Raw genomic sequence first — 20,072 nt, 5'->3', positions numbered from 1 at the left:
CAACCATACCTCAGATAGAGCGCTAATTTCCAGAATACATAAAGAACTCAAAAAACTCTACACCAAGAATATAAATAATCCAATCAACAAATGGGCTAAGGAAATGAACAGACACTTCACAGAAGAAGATGTACAAGTAATCAACAGATATATGAAAAAATGTTCAACATCCCTAGTAATAAGGGAAATGCAAATCAAAAGTACCCTAAGATTTCATCTCACACCAATTAGAATATCGAGAACACAAGCAACAACAGGTGTTGGCGAGGATGTGGAGAAAAAGGTACATTCATACATTGCTGGTGAGGTTGCAAATTAGTGCAGCCACTCTGGAAAGCAGTGTGGAGATTCCTCAGAAAGCTTGGAATGGAAACACCATTTGACCCAGCTATCCCACTCCTTGGCCTATACCCAAAGGACTTAAAATCAGCATACTACAGAGATACAGTCACATCAATGTTCATTGCTGCTCAATTCACCATAGCCAGATTGTGGAACCAACCTAGATGTCCTTCAGTTGATGAATGGATAAAGAAACTGTGGCATATATATACAATGGAATATTACTCCGCAATGAAGAATGATAAAATTATGGCATTTGCAGGCAAATGGATGAAACTGGAGAATATCATGCTAAGTGAGATAAGCCAATCTCAGAAAACTAAAGGACGAATGATCTCGCTGATAAGCGGATGAGGGGGGGAGGGGTTAGCGTTAGAGTTAGGGTTAGGTTTAGGGTTAGGGATAAGGAGTGTGGTAAGAATGAAGGAAAGAAGGACTGTATAGAGGGAAAAGAGGGGTGGGAGGGGTGGGGGGGAAGGGAAAAAAATAATCAAACATCATTGCCCTATGTAAACGTATGATTACACAAATGGTATGCCTTGACTCCATGTACAAATAGAGAAACAACATGTATCCCATTTGTATACAATAATAATAAAAATAAAAATAAATAAAAAAAATAAAAAGGTCTTTACATTTATTTTATTCACAAATTTGTGAAAACATTTTTATCATAGCCTTTTCTTTTCCAGGATAAAATATATTTTCATAAAAAATTTAAAATTAATTTTAGATGCCACTATTTAGAACTTAAAAAGTTTCTTTAAAAAAAAAATTTAGAACTTAAAAAAAAAACAAAACTAGACATAGGGTAAAGAAGATTTTGCAAAAGAGATGATACACTTCTTCCATTTTTTTTACCCCAGTAAGAAATGTTCTCCTTTGTTTGCTTTCCCTGACAAAAACACCGTGATTTAGTGTTTTTGACGGTAAATTTTTACCTTCTAAGAACTTATGAAAAATTCAGCATCAATAGTTTTTGATTATTTTTATTCCAGAAATGTTACCTTCACTAAGGTTCACCTACCTATACAGTGTCACCAGAATAAATTACTATTAATAACATTTATAGTGTAGATGATAGGCCTAAAAAATCCTTGCCTCTTGATTGGCTGCATTCAGCTTGTCTTCCAGGGCTTCCTTCAGATTTTCTAGTTCTAGTTGAAGTTGATTTTTGTCCTCTTCCAGGTTTAGTTTTTCCTTTTTATGTTGTTCCTCCAATTCCTTAGAAAAAGAAATATTAGAAAGTAAACAACATTGCAAACATTATATACTTTTGAGGTACCAAGGAAAAGACTTTTCTGTTTTACATTTTGACAACGTTCAAATTAACCTTACCTTCCAATAATATCAGCATTAACAGTGACTTGGCTAAATTCTAGATTCTATCATTCAAATCACATATGATATAGCCATTAAGTACGTTTTTAAAGTAGAATATATGACTAGTTTAGATTAAGTTATAGTCAGAAAACTGAGAAGAGTGCTATAAATGATAATTTGATGGGATAAAGAAAACATACAGGCTGGGAAGATAGCTCAGTCAGTAGAGTGCTTGCCTTGCAAGCAGAAGGCCCTGGGTTCAATCCCCAGCAACACAGAAAAAAAAAAGAAAACATTCAAATTCATCAGAATTCAGAATTCTTTTATATTTATATTTAAACAAATCTAGTAACACTTCTGGAACCCAGATGTCTAATATGGAAATAGAGCAGAAAATTATAAAGTACAAAATTAAGACAACTGAATAGCAAAACCAGTAAAATTGATTCTTACTCAAGACCACCTACTATTTGCCAGGCATGCTACTTAATGCTTGGGAAACAAAGGCAGTAAGACATGCTGGCTGCCTTTAATAAGCTCAAGAATCAAGTAATTAAAGAAAGTTAATTAGAATTAGACATACAGAGAGGTTACAGGAATATATGGATGGGGAACTGATAAGGTCATTGGTACGAAAATCTTTAGAAAGAAAGGAATTCCTAAGCAGGGTTTGGAAGGGCTACACCAGAAAGGAACAGGAGGTGGAGTAAGAGGGGAACACAGTATTTCAGGCAGAGGAAAAAGTAAGTGCTGAACATCATGGAGGCATTAAAGAGCATGGTGTGTCACAAGTCACTCAATGTTCTTACAGTGTGAGGGGAGCAGAGTAATAAAAGAGTCCTATTTTAGGGTACCATGACAAACTCAGGCCTGGTGATATGTTAGGAGTACTCACAGGACACACTGTACAGTCCCATTCAGGGCTCTAATTTATTACAGTGAAAGCACTCAAAGTACAACCAGCAAAAGGAAAGGAACATGAGAGGAAGTTTACAGAAGACCAGGCAAAGATTCAAAGAGCCCTCTCAACATCGGACATAATTTCTCTAGCAAGTTGTGATAACTCATATCGAATGTTGTCTATCAGGAAAGTTCATGATATACTTGGTACCCAGGTTTTTGTGGGCAGCTCGTCATACAGGTACCTTTGTTCTGGTATATACCAAAATTCCAGACTTCCAGGAGGAAAGTATTACATTGTATGCATAAATAGTTTAGATGCAGTGAGTCATTCTTATTAGGAAAAGGTGGGAACCCTGCTGAAATCCAAGTACCCAGATGCCACACAAGAACTGCCTTGCCTTTCTAATGCAGTTCCCAAGCCTGCATGTGAACTCCTCTGCTTGGGTTCTCTGTTTATTCACATTCAGATGGGTGAACTAGTAAGGATGGAAAACAATCCTTTTGGATAACTTAACAATAAGGAACAGATAAGTCCTTTATCTAAATTTTAGCTAAATATTCTTTAAAGACTATTCTAGGAACTTGGTTTTACTTAGACTCATACAAACAAGGAGGCAAGAGGGAAATGAAGGAACAAGTGACAAACAGTTATTTTTGACAAAAGAGAAGGGTACAAATAAGGCTACCACACAGGTTTTGAATATGTTCACATACAAGAAATGTCAAGTGATCTGTCTTACAGCAACCATGCTTTAAGAAACATAAGCGGGTTAAGGCAAGTTTTTGAGGGGGTCCCAAACAATGCATGAAAGAATGATTATGAATAAAGTAATGAAGCAAAAATGATATTGATGAAAGATAACTTGATTCTGGTACTTAAACAATACAGAGATATAAAGACTAAAAGCAAGACATGTACAATTTAAATGTTCCAATAAAAAAGAAGGGTACAGTGAAAGGGATATTGAAATGAAAAATATTAGTAAAAGATAGCTATAAAAGAAATTACAGAAGTAGCAGGTACCATTTAACATTTTACAATAAAACCCTGAACACATGCTACACACATCCAGAGTCACTCAGCATGCATGTGATTAAAGGCAGCATGCATTAGTCCTAGAACGGTGAGTGTGCCTAGAGTACTACCATCATATATCTCTGGCTTTATACACACATAATAATAAGTTTAGACAGAAATAACATTCTAACAGAAAGTGTTATTGAATTTTTAGTTTTTAGTTCTTGAAATATTTTTTCCAACTAATAGTGCACAAAAGGAAGGAACACTAAGCAGAAGATCTAAATCTGTATTCCACCTCCTCTACTTACTAGGTTTGCGGTTCTGCATTTGGGTTTATTAAACATATTCACTATCTATATAATAAAAATGATACTAATCTCCAAATCTTGAGTATTAAGGAATATAAGAAAGCTCTTAGTAAATTGCAAAAATGATACTAAATAAAACATAATAGTCATCATTAATAAATGCCTAGATGAGGTGGTGTTTAAATGCCTTGGAGTTTGTCATAAATGAGACCTGAGTTAAAGGCCTGACTGATTTTCATTAGTTGCATATGACTAAGCACATCCCCTCTTCAGTAAAATGGGTATAGCAATCAAATCAATTGCATTAAATGAAAAAATATATGTAAAACATCATGGCAGTATCTGTCACATGGTAATAAATACTAATAACTAGTATTTTTTTCATCACCCATGTGCTAGGACATGTCTGAAAACTCAATACTTTATCTTACTTGAGCCTCAGAGGAACATTATAGCTTGCAGGGCCCAAGGTAACATGCTAATAAGTAAAGAGCTCAGTGTAAGCCCCAGGTCTATCATATATTTCATTCTTTACACCATGCAATATTGTCATATAGAACCATTAGCAAGCTAATGACTTAGATGAGGAAGAGAGAAGAAAAACACACAAAAAAAATTTTCCCAGGGAAGGAAACTATTTACAAGAAAATAGATGCTTCCACTAGTTGAGGCTTCCTGAGAGGTACACTTAGTTGGTTGTCTCATGAAGAGACAGTTTAAAATCAAAGACAGTGTTTCTATTATAGCTTATATAAAGCAACAATGCCGTATATGAGTTCAATAAACTATGTCCCATATCAAGAACTTTTTGTATGCTTCTATTTGAACTATTATTTAAAGAATGATTATAGGACAGGAACCTCAAAATGAAGCAAATTATTCCTTTACAATACAGGCCATGTTGGATATTACAAAAATCTTATCAGTTTACAACACAATGATAAACTGAATTTTTACTCACCATTTGCAATTTTTTCTTATCTCTAATTGCATTGCTGTGGACAGCCTCAATTGCCATATGGTGCTTCCAGGCTAATTCTTCCAAAGTCTTAGAATGGGCTTCATTTAATTGAGTCACCTCTCCTTCCAATCTATTTTGCAGATTTTTTAACTCCATTTCATAATATTCTTGTTGAGTTCTCTTTGCTTCATTTACTTTCTTAAATTAAAACAAACAAAGATCAGTAACTGACACCTGCATTTTTTATTACTGCTATTAGTATTTGAACACCTTACAAATATGTATACTTGAGTGAACTGAATGCTATGTGACTTAGACTTTTAAAACTGAGAATAGATCATTGGTATACTCAGAAAGTGACAAGGTGGCAGAGGTAAAATAAAATATTTTAAGCCAAGAAATAAAATAGATCATTATTAAGTCAGAACCAAATATAAATTGAAAAAAGAAAGTTTAAAAGAGAATGGGCTCCTGTATGTCACAGTAGCATGCAAAATGGTTTTACCCATTAGCCACCTCAAGTGATACTATCTAGCACAATTTTGAGTTCCAATTGTCAATCCTTTAAGCACTCACAAGTCTAGACGTGAAAAAAAGTTAAAAGACACTGATAATATAATTTTATAAGTCCTACAAAAGGGGTGTCCATCATGTGTTGTGAGAATACACAGGAAGGGAGCCTAACCTTGATGGGAAAGTGTGTGTATGCACATATATTAAGTTGTTGAGGGAAGGAGAAAGGAAAAGATGAATACAACTCCTATTTGGTATTGTGAATATCTGAAAAAAATCAAAATAAATATTCAGCAATGACTCTACAAATGATGTCTGACCTAATTAGTCTAGAAATCTGATATGCTGATATACGAATTTTCAAAACTTGATACTTGTCATCCTTTTTTGTTATATAAAAATTTCTTAAGTGTATGTGCAGATGAACATAGTGGCATAGACCCCTATAATCCCAGGTACACAGGAAGAAGAGGCACAGGATGGAAAGTCTGAAGTCAGTCTGGGCAACTTAGTGAGATCTCAAAATAAAGTTTAAAAAAATGGCTAGTGATGTAGCTCAGTGGTAGACTGCTTGCCTAGCATGCTTGAGGCCCTGGGTTCAATTCCAGTATTGAAAAAAAAAATTAATACAAAAACAAACCTGTTTAACTAAATGCACCTTCCACTAAAATCAGAGTTCACTCAGTATCTGGCTTGAAATAGTTGAAATGTCTTAAATTTTAATATTCTAGATTATTACTCAAATATTTTGAATATATACATAATATAGAATACCCTAGCTTTGTACCTTTTCTTCAAGATAAAAATAAAAACAACTGCTAGAGTAAGAAATGTACTGATACTGTGGAAGTAGGAGTAAACACTTCAAATACTTTAAATCTGAAAACAAGCTAAATTGAACCTTTCTCCCCTCCCTTTCTGCAGTACCTCGTTACTCTTTACCTTCTCCAGTTCCAGGATTTGCTGTTTCTGCTCTTCATCCAGACTTTGAGTTCTGCTTTGCAAAAAAGCTCTTTCCTCCTCAAGCTGAGATAATCTTTCATTGGTCCTTGATTTTTCTGATTCTAAATCCTTAATTGTAACCTCCTGGGTCATTTGAGTTGCTTGAAGCATTCCAATATGACCTATTCACCGCCAAAGAAAATCCTTACAATTTTAAAACCAGTTGCTATGATATTAAACAGTTTATATTTAATGGCACAATTGTACTGTAAGAAAAATAAAGGGTCTACATATACAAATTTTTCATTGGTTGCTTCCCTGTATAAAATGGAAATACTTGCCATGAGAATGTTTCTTATCTAACTGAACTAATTTAAATTAGAAAGTTCATTTTTCACTTCACTGAAGTTGGTCTCTATACTTAGTATGTTTCTTTTTCTTTTCTTAAGATTGTAGGTTATACAAATTGAAGTACAAGCAACTCTTCAGTGGTTCATGTAAAAGTCTCCTGGGAGTAAAACAAGGTAAGAGAATGTACTAACTAATACTATAAAGACAAAATGAGCAATTTGTTCTTTTCTAATTTCTTCTTTTTTCTAATTCTAACAAAGGAAAAATTTGTATGCAGGGAACAAAGGTGGCAGGCAGCAGTTTGGTTGAGACTGAATTTGTTTTAGACAAGAGACTAGATAACTAACAGGTAAGAACAGCAAGGCAATGAAAAAAATGAAATAAATGGCAGCAAAAATGAGTGGGGAAAGGGGAGGAAAATAGGAAAGAGAAGATGTGAATTTGAAAACGGAGATTCATAGGAAGCATGGTTTAATGTAGTAGATCTCAAAGTACCTTGGACCAGCAGGACCAGCATCATCTCAGAAATCAGCCTGCCCCAAACCCAGTGAATCAAAAACTCTGTGCGTGGAGCCAAGCATCACTGATTTCGCACACCCTCTAGGTAATCCTGATGCATACTGAAGGTTATTAAAAATTACTATTTTGTGGGAAGGGAAATCTGTGATTCACCAACAAACCAATGATAGTCAGATGAGGTGTTAAACAGCTTTGCTGGGCACACTAAATACAACAACAAAATACAACTTTGGATCTGACATAGGTCAGATCTCTAAGGGTTATGAAACAAGCAGCTCAGTCACTTGAGAAGAGACAACTCAGTTTCAGCACATAAAACAATCCTTAATAACAAGTTCAATGAAAGTTACATATAATTCAACTAATTTAAATGCTCTAAAATGTAGGCTTCTAAAGGACAAGAGCCTCTTAGAAAGAGTGCTTTTTTTTCTTTTACTGCTTTATTTATTGGTGATTTTACCAGTTAATTCTTAATTTTCTACAAAAATATATTCCTAAAAATAAAATAAATATCATTTGCTTCTTATGGTTCATTAGTCTTTTACCATAAAATCCAAATAATTTTAAAATATTAGGAAGAATTTTAAATTTTAAATCAGAAGAAATTGTTAAATATTCAAATTTTGTTTTGAATGAATATTTAAGTGTTGGTTTTAGCTGAGCATTACACCAAACTATGGTCAGACATACTGGCTTTGAGGACAAGATCAGAAGCTTGCTGTTGGAGACGTTCTCTAGCAGCTGCTAGCTCACTTTCCACTTCTTTGTGCTTGCTTAATAAGGCCATTTCTCCCTCCTTGGCATCATCAAGCTGTTTTTGAAGAATCTAAGAAAGATTAAAATGCAAGAATGATACTAAGCTAAATCATTTATTTAAATTATAAGCATTAGCTTTCTCTTGTTGAAAAGTCCTATTTAACTATAACTAGTTTTAGATCTGTATACAGTGGTGACATTTAAAATTTTTTATTTCCACAAATTATATGACCCAGTCAGGAAAGACTATTCTACCCTTTCTAATCCATTCTCTACTACACAGATATTTAAAACAGTTATTAAGCTTTCTAGACCAATGAAATAAAACTTGCAGAGACTTTCAGTTTTTTTCCAGCACCATAAGAACAATGAATTTTTGTTTAATGGACAGATCATTAGAAGAGGAAGGAAAAAAACATAATTAAACCCTAAGCCCAATGTTTTAACTCTCCCAAACCATTTAGGAAAATATTAACATGTTCTTTAAATAAAATACTTTCATAACAAATCCACAGAATTTTAAGCTCATCTTTTTAGGCCCCAGATACCTGAAATTCTGACAGAACAGGTTCAGGGTAATAAAAATCTTCACTTCATTGATTTTTCTCATAAAGGAAAAGGCAAAAATGGAAAAAAGAAAAAGAAACAAAAAAAAAAAAAAGAAAAAGAGAAGAAAAATTTAAGTGATGAGAATGCAAAGAAACTGATCCTAAGCCAGTGAGGTTGCTCTCCAGTCTACAAAATGAATATATTTAAAAGAGAAAACAGGAAGAATTCATGTGTGGGATATACCACTCTTGACATACCTGAACATTACTCTCTGCTGTGGCCAGTGCCATCTGCAGTTTCTGGCATTTATCAAGAAGACTGCCAGCTTCATCCTGCACCATCTGTAATTCCATCTTTAATTTTCCTATGGTTTTTCGTAAAATTGCTTCCTGTCCCTGAAATTCTTTGCGAAGATCAGCTTCCTTCTCTTTGCTAGCCTGTAAGCTTTCTGCTGTAAAAAGCTGTGACCTTTTCAAAGTATCAAGTTCACGTTCATAGAAGGACTGAGCTTTATTCAACTTGCCTTCATAATCTTCAATGAGTTTTTTCTTTTCAAGTCTTAGCTCTTCAAGTGTTTTGTTTAAGGCCTCCACCTCCATCCTGTGTAGTTCCTCTGTCTTCTCCAGTCCTTTGTTTACTGAGGCACTGTGATCCTCCTGTGATTTTAACAGCTCTTGCATCTCCTTTCTGTGAGCAGTCCGCAAATCTTCCAATGCCAATCGTTTGTCTTTTTCAAACTGTACTTGGAGCTGTCCAAAGCTCCGTAATTTTTCTTCAAATTTCCTTCTAATTTCTTCAACCTCTCTAGACATGGTTACTATGCGTTGGACATGCTGGGCTTCTGCGCAAAGTTGCATGTCCTCAACTCTATGCTTATAGGCTTCAAATTCTGTCAAAGCCTGTTGCTTCATTTTTATGTGATCTTCTAAAGATGCTTCTAAAACTTGAATCTTTCTCTTAAGGTCTAACTCCTCTGTTACTTTGCTTTTATATTGTAATATTTTTTCTCTTGTTTCTGCAAGAATTTGTTGGATTTCTTCTTCATGAGCATCTTTGAGGGCTTGAATTGCAGATTCATGCTCATCATTTTTAGTGTTCAAAGCATATATTACCTGCATTGTTTTAAAGGAGAAGAAATGAGCAGACCATATTTTTGTAACCTGAAAGTATTCTTTCATTTGGATTGGTTTTTATGCATATATTATTATTTATGGTAAATATTAATCCTGAAAATTTTTTTACTCATAGATGGATTTGCTTAGCAAATTTATATATTACTACAGACTTTTAAATGATGATTTTAAAGCATTCAAAATGAAGAATATTGTACCACAAATAAAAGAGGGAGAAGAAAAGGGACAAAGGAGACCTGACTAAAAGAGAATGGAAGCCCTAGTCCCTAAGTCTTATCCAAAGCCTCTTTTGTCTAATGTCTGTTTAAATGTTTTAAATTTCATTTTTAATTATTTAAGGGTCTAGACCACTTCTATTTACAATAATGAACAAAATCTAAGAATGGAAGTTCTTTAAGAGGTCATGTTTCACTCACAGAATTTAGTTCCAACTTGGGCTGGCACTTTTGTGGCTCCACAAAACACCAGTGAACACAACACCAGTTTGGGCGAGCCCCAGATATACAGGGCCCAAAGGGGTTTGGCCCTTTTCCTCCTGTCCCATCCCTGTGTCGTGAAGCATCCTATGGGCAGCAGAAGAGCCCTCTACTTAAGCACGAGAGCCTGATCCCAGAGCATTGGGCTCAGCTCCTTGAACAGGTGCATCCTCTAGCACATTTTGCCCAGCACTAGCACACGGCCTGAGGTTTGCTTTTAAAGCTGATCCTCTTCTCTTTCACATTTCTAGTGGTCACCTTACAAGAACCATTAGAACTTTTCACTGTGGTTTTACTCACTGTCTAATTTTTCATTTGCCTTCAAAAAGTGGATTCCTAGAACCAGAGTGCTATGAGACTAGGTCTTTACTTTCTTTTTAGTCCCTGGATTTTAATGATTCCACAAGACAACATAGTCCCCATATAGTAACACTCTCATTCCTCCTCTTTGTTTCTTTGATGCCTTCTACCACACCACTGTGGCCAAACCATTATACTAACCATGACTAGCACTTAGAGATGTGCCTGATTTCTCCTGAAGCAAAAAAAAAAAAAAAAAGTAAATACTATATAATCCAATAACCCAGAAGCTAAAAATTGGTGTCCTGGATACTTGTTTTAGTGTGACTCTACTTTGACTTTAGAAATGAATTCCAGCACCAGATACCAGAAACTGGTGAAAAAATTAGAATGCCAAAGTTGTCATTTTTCTAGAGAACTCATTCATGCAGTGTAGGGAAACTGAGGCAGACTCACAGGTTCTTCAAATATCCCTGATAACTCCAGACCTTACTTGCTGAATATAGGCTGTCATCCTCTTGGCCTGCAACTGTACTTGCAGATGGAATAATAGAGGGCAAGTCTACCCCACTGCAGGAACTCACTCTTAGCGCACACAGCTTTGCTTCCAGATCTGGTACCCTGTCCAGTGACCCAATACTCACTTAGTCTGCTGTGACTATTTTGAGATGCAATCATTAGAGGTAAGAAGACTGAGGGGTGTAGGAACCCATCTGCGATGTAGGAAAATACATGCACAGAAGATAAATTAAGTACTGATTCAGTTTGTTTTTCTTTTAAAGAACCTTAATTCCAAATCCTAAATTATGTCCCTAATGAGCTAACACAAATTCCATGGAAGACTCCTTCATCTATGCATTGAAGTTTAAAGGTAGCCTATAATCCAAAAAAGTTGGGTGGTTTGCTATTCATATACCCTGTGTTCATATTTGCCTACCAAGCCAATGGCCAGAAAAGACTGGAAGGGTCTGTGATACTGCAACATAATAAGAAATACACATTTGGTCTCTGCTCTTGGTTCCTGACCTAGAGCTCCTAGAGCTCCTAAATCCCCTGGAATTTCCTGGGTGATAGGACAACCTTTTGTTCTAAAGAGGTAACTTTGGTGGGCTCCAAAACAGCCTGAGGATAGGGGCTGACTATCAGAGAAACCAAACATGTGATAAGTGTTGGAACTTAGAATTACATACCTACATCCTGCCTGACCTCCAAGGAGGGATAAAGAGCTTGATGGTTGAGTTGATTAACAATGATCAAGGATTTCTCAAGCATGCCTACATGGTGAAGCCACCATTAAACTCCAAAGGACAGGGTTTGGAGAACTTCCACATTACTGAAAACATTGAGGTACTGGAAGAATGTGTGCCCAGAAAGCTTTGTGCCCTCTCCCACAGACCTTGCCCCATGCATGTCTGGCTGTTATCTATATCTTCATAGTATTATAAAGAAATGAGTAAATGTGTTTTCCTGAGTTCTGTAAGCCATCCTAGCATATTAACTGAATGCAAGAGGAGGTAGTGGGAACCTGAGATTCATAGCTAGCCTGTCATAAGAGCAGGTCACAATTTGAGGCTTGCAAATAGCATCTTCAGTGTGTATAGTCTTGTAGGACTGACTGTCAACCTATGGGATCTGATGCTATCTCCAGGTAGATAGTATCATAACTTAATTGAATTATAGGATATTCAGTTGGTGACCATTGGATAACTTGTTGTTTGTAGGGAGAAAACCCACATATATTTTGGTGACCAGAGTGAAGAGTTCAGTGTTTCAGAGTGTGAGAGTAGGAAAACCATTTTGTTTTATACCATCTTAAATGGAGTCACTAAGACCAAAAAAAAAAAAAAAAAAGCCAACCAGTCACAGAGGAGTCCATTTGACAGAATGTCTAGGCAAAACTGATGTAGATCTCAGGTCTTCCAAGGACAGGTCCATACCCACTGCCACTTTATCTTATTCACCACAGGAAAGAAAAATAAAATTCAAAGACATAGACTCCCAAGAGAAAAGTAAACCATATCTTTAGCACCTTGCTCCAGGAAATGATCTTGAAAAGGGCCAGTCCATGGTGGGATTCCCTATTTGGTGGAAGAAATGAAAGAGGGAGGTAATATGTGAGCTTCCCCTTGTCAATGACTTACTGAAATACTATTTCTCTAATATTTAATTTCCCTCCAACCTTTTAAGAATCAGTCTAACCCTGCCTGCCTGACTGACTTCCTTTCTTCCTTTCTTTTTTAGTACTGGGGTCTGAAACCAAAAGCACTTCACCACTGAACTATATCCCCAGACCTTGTCATTTTTTTTTTTAATTTTAAGATAGAGGCTCACTTAATTGCTGTGCCTGGCCTTGAACCTGCAATCCTTCTGCCTCAGCTTCCCCAGTCACTAGTATTACAGGTGTGCACCACCACACCTGGCTTGGTTTATCTTTTTTTAATATCCAGCATGTCCATTTAATATCATTCTCTCTAGAAATTCAATAAATGATTAATTAGATTTGAAGAGTCTTAATAAGAAGGTTGGAAAGATATATAAGGATGTCAGAGAGCCTGGAAGCTAAAGACATAAAAGCATAATCACACTGAAAAAGGTGAGTAAACGTCAAGCACAGTGGCACATGCCTGTAATCCCAGCAGCTTGGGAGGCTGAAACAGGAAGATCACGAGTTCAAAGCCAGACTCAGCAAAAGTGGGGCACTAAGCAACTCAGTGAGACCCTGTCTCTAAATAAAATACAGAATAGGGCTGGGGATGTGGCTCAGGGGCCAAGTACCACTGAATTCAATCCTCAGTACCCCCCCCCCCGCACAAAAAAAGGTTGAAGGGAAAGCTATAGAGAGAATCCCAGGAACAGTAAGAGAAAATGAATAAATATGGAAAATCAAAGGACTCTGTAAGGGGAAAGATGGACTACGCAGTCAGAAATGTAAAGGAGGATCATTACTCAGTTATTTAGCTGGTAAGATCTAGAAGGGAGAAACTATTGAGAAAGAGTGAAAAGGACCAAAAACAAGTCCTTGGACAAGTGTAGGGAGCTTGAGGAGGTTGAGGACCCATAGTCAAGCAGTGTGCTGGGGGAGAGTATATGTTAACAGAGGCAAGGCATCAAGGTCAGACACATTAAGGATGGTCTATGGACAGCACCAAAGGACACACGGTATCTAAGCCACTGCATTCGGCATTAAGTCCCAGAAGTGATCTTTGAGAGAAAAATTTCAGTGGAGTGGTGAGTACAGGAGCTAGAAGACAACTGGAAAAGTGGATGAATGGACAGTTAACGAGATGAGGCAGTCAGCTGTTAGAGAAAAAAACAAATCCAAGAAACAGGAAGCAAACAGAAGGAAACAACTAGAGACCACCAAGAAGGACGGCTTTAGCAGGCAGTGAAGTTCAGGGAAGACTTCCTTGTTTGTAAAAGAGCAACTAAAATGCAATCCAGGGAAAGGTTAATTAGTGCCCCTTCTCTTTATTGGCCCTAATGATGCTACTAACCCTAGTGAGGTCAGCCTCAGTGAACATTTCTAGTCTGTCTGCCTCTGACTCAAGATAGACTCAACCATGCAGCAACCACATGAGCAGACCCTTTTCAACAATGCTCCTCCAGAAATGATTTTCCAGTCATGAATCTTTTATTTCAATTTAATTAATTTTGCAGTACTGGGGATTGAACTCATGGCTTCAAGCATGCTACGCAAGTGCTCTACCTCTGAGCTATATCCTCAAACTTTTTTATTTTTTGCTGATTTCACAAATTCTGGATACTGTTTTACTTTCCTTTTCTGATCAATGCCAGAGACAGACAGACAGACTGGGGAAGCAGGTAGGACTTCAAAAGTGCATAAGCAATACATGAGGTATAAGGGAGTCTACAAAGTAATAAAGAAGCAATCTCAGGTTTGGTATATTTTTTTAAAAGGGATCTGAATATTTTATGCAAAGGTAGAAAATGTTTTTAATTATTAAACAACTGGATTCTTCTTTTTGAGTTAGTCAAAAATTATTTGGCCATAAGACATCAGAGTTGAAGAATATTAAAGAGAGTATCTCAAATTTCTCAAAAAAAAGGGGTTACTTACTTTGTCATTAGGGTTTATACTATCTGTTCTAGAACACAGATAAGAGCTCTACATGTGAGTTTAAATTTAATAGTATTCTCAGACCAGACTTACAACTAAAATTTTCACAAATTATCAAAGATAATTCACAAATTATTGTTTGTTTTGGTACTGAGATGGAACCCACTTAAATACTGAGCCACAACCCTAGCCCTTTTTATATATTATTTAGAGACAGGATCTTGATTTGTTGCTTAGGGCCCTGCTAAGTTGCTAAGACTGGTTTTGAACTTGCCATCCTCCTGCTTCAGGCTCCCAAGCTGCTAGGATTACAGGTGTACGCCAAAATGCCCGGCTTTTATAGAGACTGAACTCAGGGGCACTTGACCACTGAACCACATGCCAAGTCCTATTTTGTATTTTATTTAGAGATAGGATCTCACTGAGTTGCTTAGCACCTCACCATTGCTGAGGCTGGCTTTGAACTCACAATCCTCCTGCCTCAGCACCATTGCATCCAGAATTTATAGGTTTTTTTATGTTAAGGTCTTCTTTCTGGAAATTTTGTGTTTTCTTATATCACATTATAAAGATAAATATATCAGTCTGCATTTATTATATTACTCTTCTTTACCTTCCACATCCTCTTTTAAACTAGATTAATTATGACAATACACAGTAAGTATCCTTTCTTTGTAATGTCCTACTCAGTTTAAGTCCAGTAAGAAATTTAAAAATTGGAAAAATAATTTAATTTTGTTAACAAAAGGTTTAGTCCCTAAGACAAACCATCCTCCCTGTGTATGGTGAATCTTCCAAGGGGCTTGCCTATCTATTAACAGCTATCTCTGGGATTCTGGTTCTTTCTTTTTCTGAGTGAGAATTGTAAGCCAAAATTAGGCTTGATATGCTCACAGCTAGCAGACGAGTTATTTAAACAGTATTTTAAGTCTTTTAAAATATAAGAATGCTTTTACTCTATATTCTCAAAACATGTATTCAGTCACATATTCATTTTCCATTGATGACTATAGAAGACACTCTACTAGTGCCAAGAAAAGTCAATTAAAGTTTCTGGTAATTAATGGAGTGATAAGAATTTAATTGTGTAAAATGGGTTTTTGAGTAATTTTAAGAGATTTAGAATCTCTACTTTAAAAAAATCAACCATTACCATGAATCAAGAGTGCTATAAAACCATTAAGAAGAAAGGATGAATAAAAATGTTTCATGTTGAAGGTAGAATATAACTTGTCCTCAATTCTACAAATAAGTTTCCTGGAATTCTTACTCAGGAGGAAAGAAGAGACCAGCTGATTTACAGTGGGAAGTGGGCAGGAACATGTCTGAATTAAGTCTTTACAGAAAGTTAAGATTTTTGTGCCAGAGAAAACAAATGAAACACACCGTTAAGGCAAAATTCAGTCCGCCAAAAAGAAGAAATCAGGAGTCAGGAGGTAGGCAGGAACTGAATTAGAAAAAAAAAAATTAGCTATAATAAGCTATGAACAGTCTCTTGTAATCACTGCCTTCAGTCATGATTCACCAGCAAGAGCATGAGCACATCAAGGCTGTTCAAAAGCATATAACAAAGGAAGTCACAAAAGAAAAGTTGGTCAAAGTATTTTTAAGTTCCAAAGGTCTCTTATCAAAGGAATTGTTACTTTTACACCCTTGAGCCTATGATGGGTGTGGTCCTGCCAATTCCTGAGATGCCCTCAAACCAACTTTTTGATTGTCTCTGTCAAGTATGTAGCATCTCTTTAGTGGTTATAATGTCTTCAAAACCCACACCTGTCCTTGGTCCTCATTTTCTATACACTTTTCTACCCAATGTTTATCAATTATCTTCTAACTTTCCTTAGTCATCCATTCTCTGCCATCACATTGTCCCTTAATAACCAACGCCAGAGTTAATACAAAGTCTCTTGCTATTTCTCCTCCCATGGGATCTCTGCTCCCATCCCTCCTGCCTACGACCATTATCCTAAAACATAATGTTTTGTTAAATCATTTTATTCTAAAATATTCTATAGGATTCTGCCAAATTTCCTATTTTTTTTCTATTAGAAAGCACCCAGACTTTGTGGTGAGACAAAACCTGGCTTTGAATCCCAGATGCTGCTTATGTATTCCTGACCGAGTTATTTGAACTCTAGATTTCTCTTTCTGTACCTATAAATTAGAAATATTAGAGCCTATTTCCTGAGATTCTTTTAAGGATTAACTGAAATAAGGTAATCAAAGCATTTGCTCATCACAGTTCTTCAAGGAATGGCAGTTAACATTACCTATCCTGTATCATTCATCCAGTCTAACTGCACATTTACATCAACACAGATGCTCAGCTCCAGGAGATCAGTATTCCTTTAAAACACTACATATTTTCTAGTCCCAGTTAGATATTCCTAATTCTAACACTTATACTCCATGGGAAGTCACTCTCCTTGCTCTCCCAACCATATAAAACTGTTATTCACCCTTCAAAAGCATCTCAAGGCTTATTTCCTCTTTGAAGTCTTTGTTGTTAATTCCAAACCTACACCATCTCTCCTCAGTTCTCCAAAACTACTGTTATAGAACCAATAATAGAGACCTAAATGTGTTGTCTCACATCATGTGATTTATTGTTTTACATATATAAAGCTTGTCTCTGCAAATGGAATGAATGCTCACCAATAATAGAGAAGTAATCTATCCCTTGACAATTTAATAGAGACCCATTAAATCATAATAATTTACGACAAGTTTCATAAGGAATTAAGAACAAAATAGTCCTTATCTCTTAACCTATTCTTTATTTCAATGTTCATAGTCTTACTTTGCTTACTAGTCACTCCTAAAATTCATTAACAAAATGTTTTGACATATTTAAAAGGTACTTATATGGAAACAGCATTGAATTCAGCTCTTTTATAAGTCAGCAAAACAAAAGGATAGCAGAATTTTTAAAATCAGATAATTGGTTTAGTCTCATACCATGACTTTTCTATTTGCTATCTGACAAACACAAATGCCTTCACCATTTTTGGATAGGAGGAAGACACCAAAATTTTGTTTTGCCTTTTGAAATAAAAAAAATTCTCAAGTAATGAAAAGTTTTCTTAAAAATATCAATAAGGCAGACTAATTATGACAATACACATTAATTTAGGATAAGAATGGGAAAATATTTGCTAAGCATTAGCAAAGCTATTTTTATTTGTGGCTTTTACTACAGCAGACATTGATCTATTTCAATTATCAAATATTACTTTAAAAAGTCGACTAGCATATATTGAAGCTAGAGAAAATAAAGGTGGCAGAGGCCATAAGATATCAGAAAGATAGGAAAGATGAATGGCTAGAAGAGAAAAGGTGAGAGACAGGGAGGAGGGACGGGAAAGAGGAAATGTGAAATCAATTTAATAAGATCATATTATGTGCATATAAAAATATACCACAGGAAATTTCATCTTCATTTATATGTAGGAAGTACCAAGCAAAAATAAATAAATGAGCAATAGGAAGATCAGTAGAGTAGAGGAAAGAGAACAGAGGGAAAGAGGAGGACAGGAAAAGACAGGGATTGGGGACCAGAATGTAGTAAATCAAAATTCCGTGCATGTATGATTTTGTCAAAATGAACCCAACTTCTATGTATAACTATAAAGCTCCAATAATTAAACAAAAATCACCCCCCATCCCTGCCAAAATCAATTAGAAAAGAAATAAAGTTAAAACTACCCTTTCTCCTCTTAAAAAGCATTCCAAAGTAACAAAGAAAATAGGAAAAGAGAAAGGTACTCTTGTTTGGATAAAACTACAAAGTATACCCACCCGAACCTCAGTATGTGTAAAAAAGCCAATGAAGAAAGAGTAAACGATAGAGTGGAAGAAGGTAAAAAACTAAGTGTTGGAAGAGAAATACCACTGAGAAGAAAGTTGACTTATCAAGGACCGTCCTGAAAAGTATGTGGAGGAGGGGGGTGGGGTTGGAATAGTGTGGTGGGGGTAAAGTATGGGGCCAATAATAAGGAAGTTGTTTTCAAGTTTGTAAAGAACAGTTAATTCCTCAAGTCATCACCTGGGTCAAACAGACAGGCAATTAATTCTCCTCTGCACTGGTTTAAAAAAAAAAAAAATTGGTGGAAAAAAACAGAGAAAGTGAAGTTCCAGGCTTAGGGAAATAGCACAGCAAGCCACAGGTAAAGCATGAAAGAAAAACAAAGGGATTCAGTGAAAAATATCACATACAGAATAGCAGAAAATAAGTGAAAAGATGACTTATCCAAATTGTACAAATGACACTTAAAATTGAACAATAAGAAAATGAACTGATTTAAAAATGGGTAAAAGATCTCAATAGATACTTCACTAAAGAAGATATACAGATGACAAATAAGTATATGGAAAGATGATCAACATCATATGTCACTAGGAATTCACAAAATTCAAACAACAAGAAAATACCACCACATACTCATTAGAATGGCTAAAATCCCAAACACAAAATATCAAATATTAATCAGATTGTGGAGCAACAGAACAGTCACTAATTGATGGTGGCAACCACTGCACAGACCTTTGGAAGACACTTCTGCAGTATATTGCAAAACAAAACACATTCTTAACATGCAATTCACCAACAAGGCTGAAGGAATGATGCTCCACCTGACAAACGTGAACCTGCAAAAGCACAAGTCTTCTTGAACCTGTCAGAGTGTGGAGATCACAATATTTCCCCTGGCTTTCAATCTAAGAACAGCCTCCGAAGACAGACAGGACACAAGCACAGGCACATCTGTCACAAAGCACAGAAGGAAAAGGGGGATGTCTTACAAATGGGTTAGGAAAATGAAGTGAAATTTTATAACAAATTGCTGAAGGCAGAGCAAGGGAAGTATAAAAATCCAAACCTATGGAAACACATATACAATGAGTGTGCCTACTCACAGTATCTTTTCCATGACCTCAGTGGATGATCACAAGAAAAACTACAGACAGGGCAGAAAACTAGAAAAAGCATTCCTCAAAGAGGCAGGCCTGCAACTGCAGGAAAAACATAAAATCTACTTATATCCTTCTCATCTAAAGAAGAAAATTCAAAGCTATTAGGGTAAGGACAAGGAGCCCTGTTTTTCCACCACAGCTCCTCCGCTACAAGGGTACAGATGAAACCTTCAGGTTCGGGGGGAAAAAAAATAAAACACCTTTGGGGGGAGAATAGGAAGTCACTGAACATAAATGAAAACAAAATTTAATTCAGAACTTTTGGGATATAATAAGTACAGCTATTGGTAAACTAGATCTCAGCCTGTTTTTGTAAATAAAGAAACATGGTCATGTCATTTACTGCTGGCTATGTTGCTTTCCCACTGTGATGGCACAAGTGAGCAGTCACTATAAACTACATTGAAAAGAAGATCTTAAATCACAAAGAACCAGAAAAACAGCAAACTTAACCTAAAACTAGCAGAAGGAAGAAAATAATAAATAATATTTATGAATATAAGAGTCTAAAAAAAGACAGAATTGATGGAATCAAGTTGATTTTTTAAAATAATTGCATACCATCCACAAGAAATTAATTTAAAAAAATAGTAACTATGGATGAGGCAGAAAGATCAAAAGAAGGA

The 20,072-nt window shown here is 35.9% G+C and overlaps 1 protein-coding gene across 8 annotated transcripts in view; it reads right to left on the bottom strand.

Moving 5' to 3' along the window:
- Fam184a (family with sequence similarity 184 member A) overlaps positions 1-20,072 on the bottom strand; it is a 136,307-nt gene that overhangs the window by 73,662 nt on the left and 42,573 nt on the right. For all 8 annotated transcript variants that reach the window (XR_007109566.1, XM_047559120.1, XM_047559122.1 and 5 more), the window contains exons 2-6: positions 8,746-9,600; positions 7,874-8,009; positions 6,314-6,495; positions 4,859-5,056; positions 1,444-1,566 (exon numbers count right to left, since the gene is read on the bottom strand). Coding sequence is in view for 7 of the 8 variants with exons in the window: in XM_047559120.1 (XP_047415076.1) it covers positions 1,444-1,566; positions 4,859-5,056; positions 6,314-6,495; positions 7,874-8,009; positions 8,746-9,600 (1,494 nt within the window). In the remaining variant the exon portion in view is untranslated. The remainder of the gene's footprint in view (positions 1-1,443; positions 1,567-4,858; positions 5,057-6,313; positions 6,496-7,873; positions 8,010-8,745; positions 9,601-20,072) is intronic.

This window comes from Sciurus carolinensis, chromosome 7 (assembly GCF_902686445.1).
Source record: "Sciurus carolinensis chromosome 7, mSciCar1.2, whole genome shotgun sequence".
NCBI lineage: Eukaryota > Metazoa > Chordata > Mammalia > Rodentia > Sciuridae > Sciurus > Sciurus carolinensis.
The sequence above is the reverse complement of the archived record's forward strand: the minus strand, read 5'-3'. Positions and strand labels throughout refer to the sequence as shown.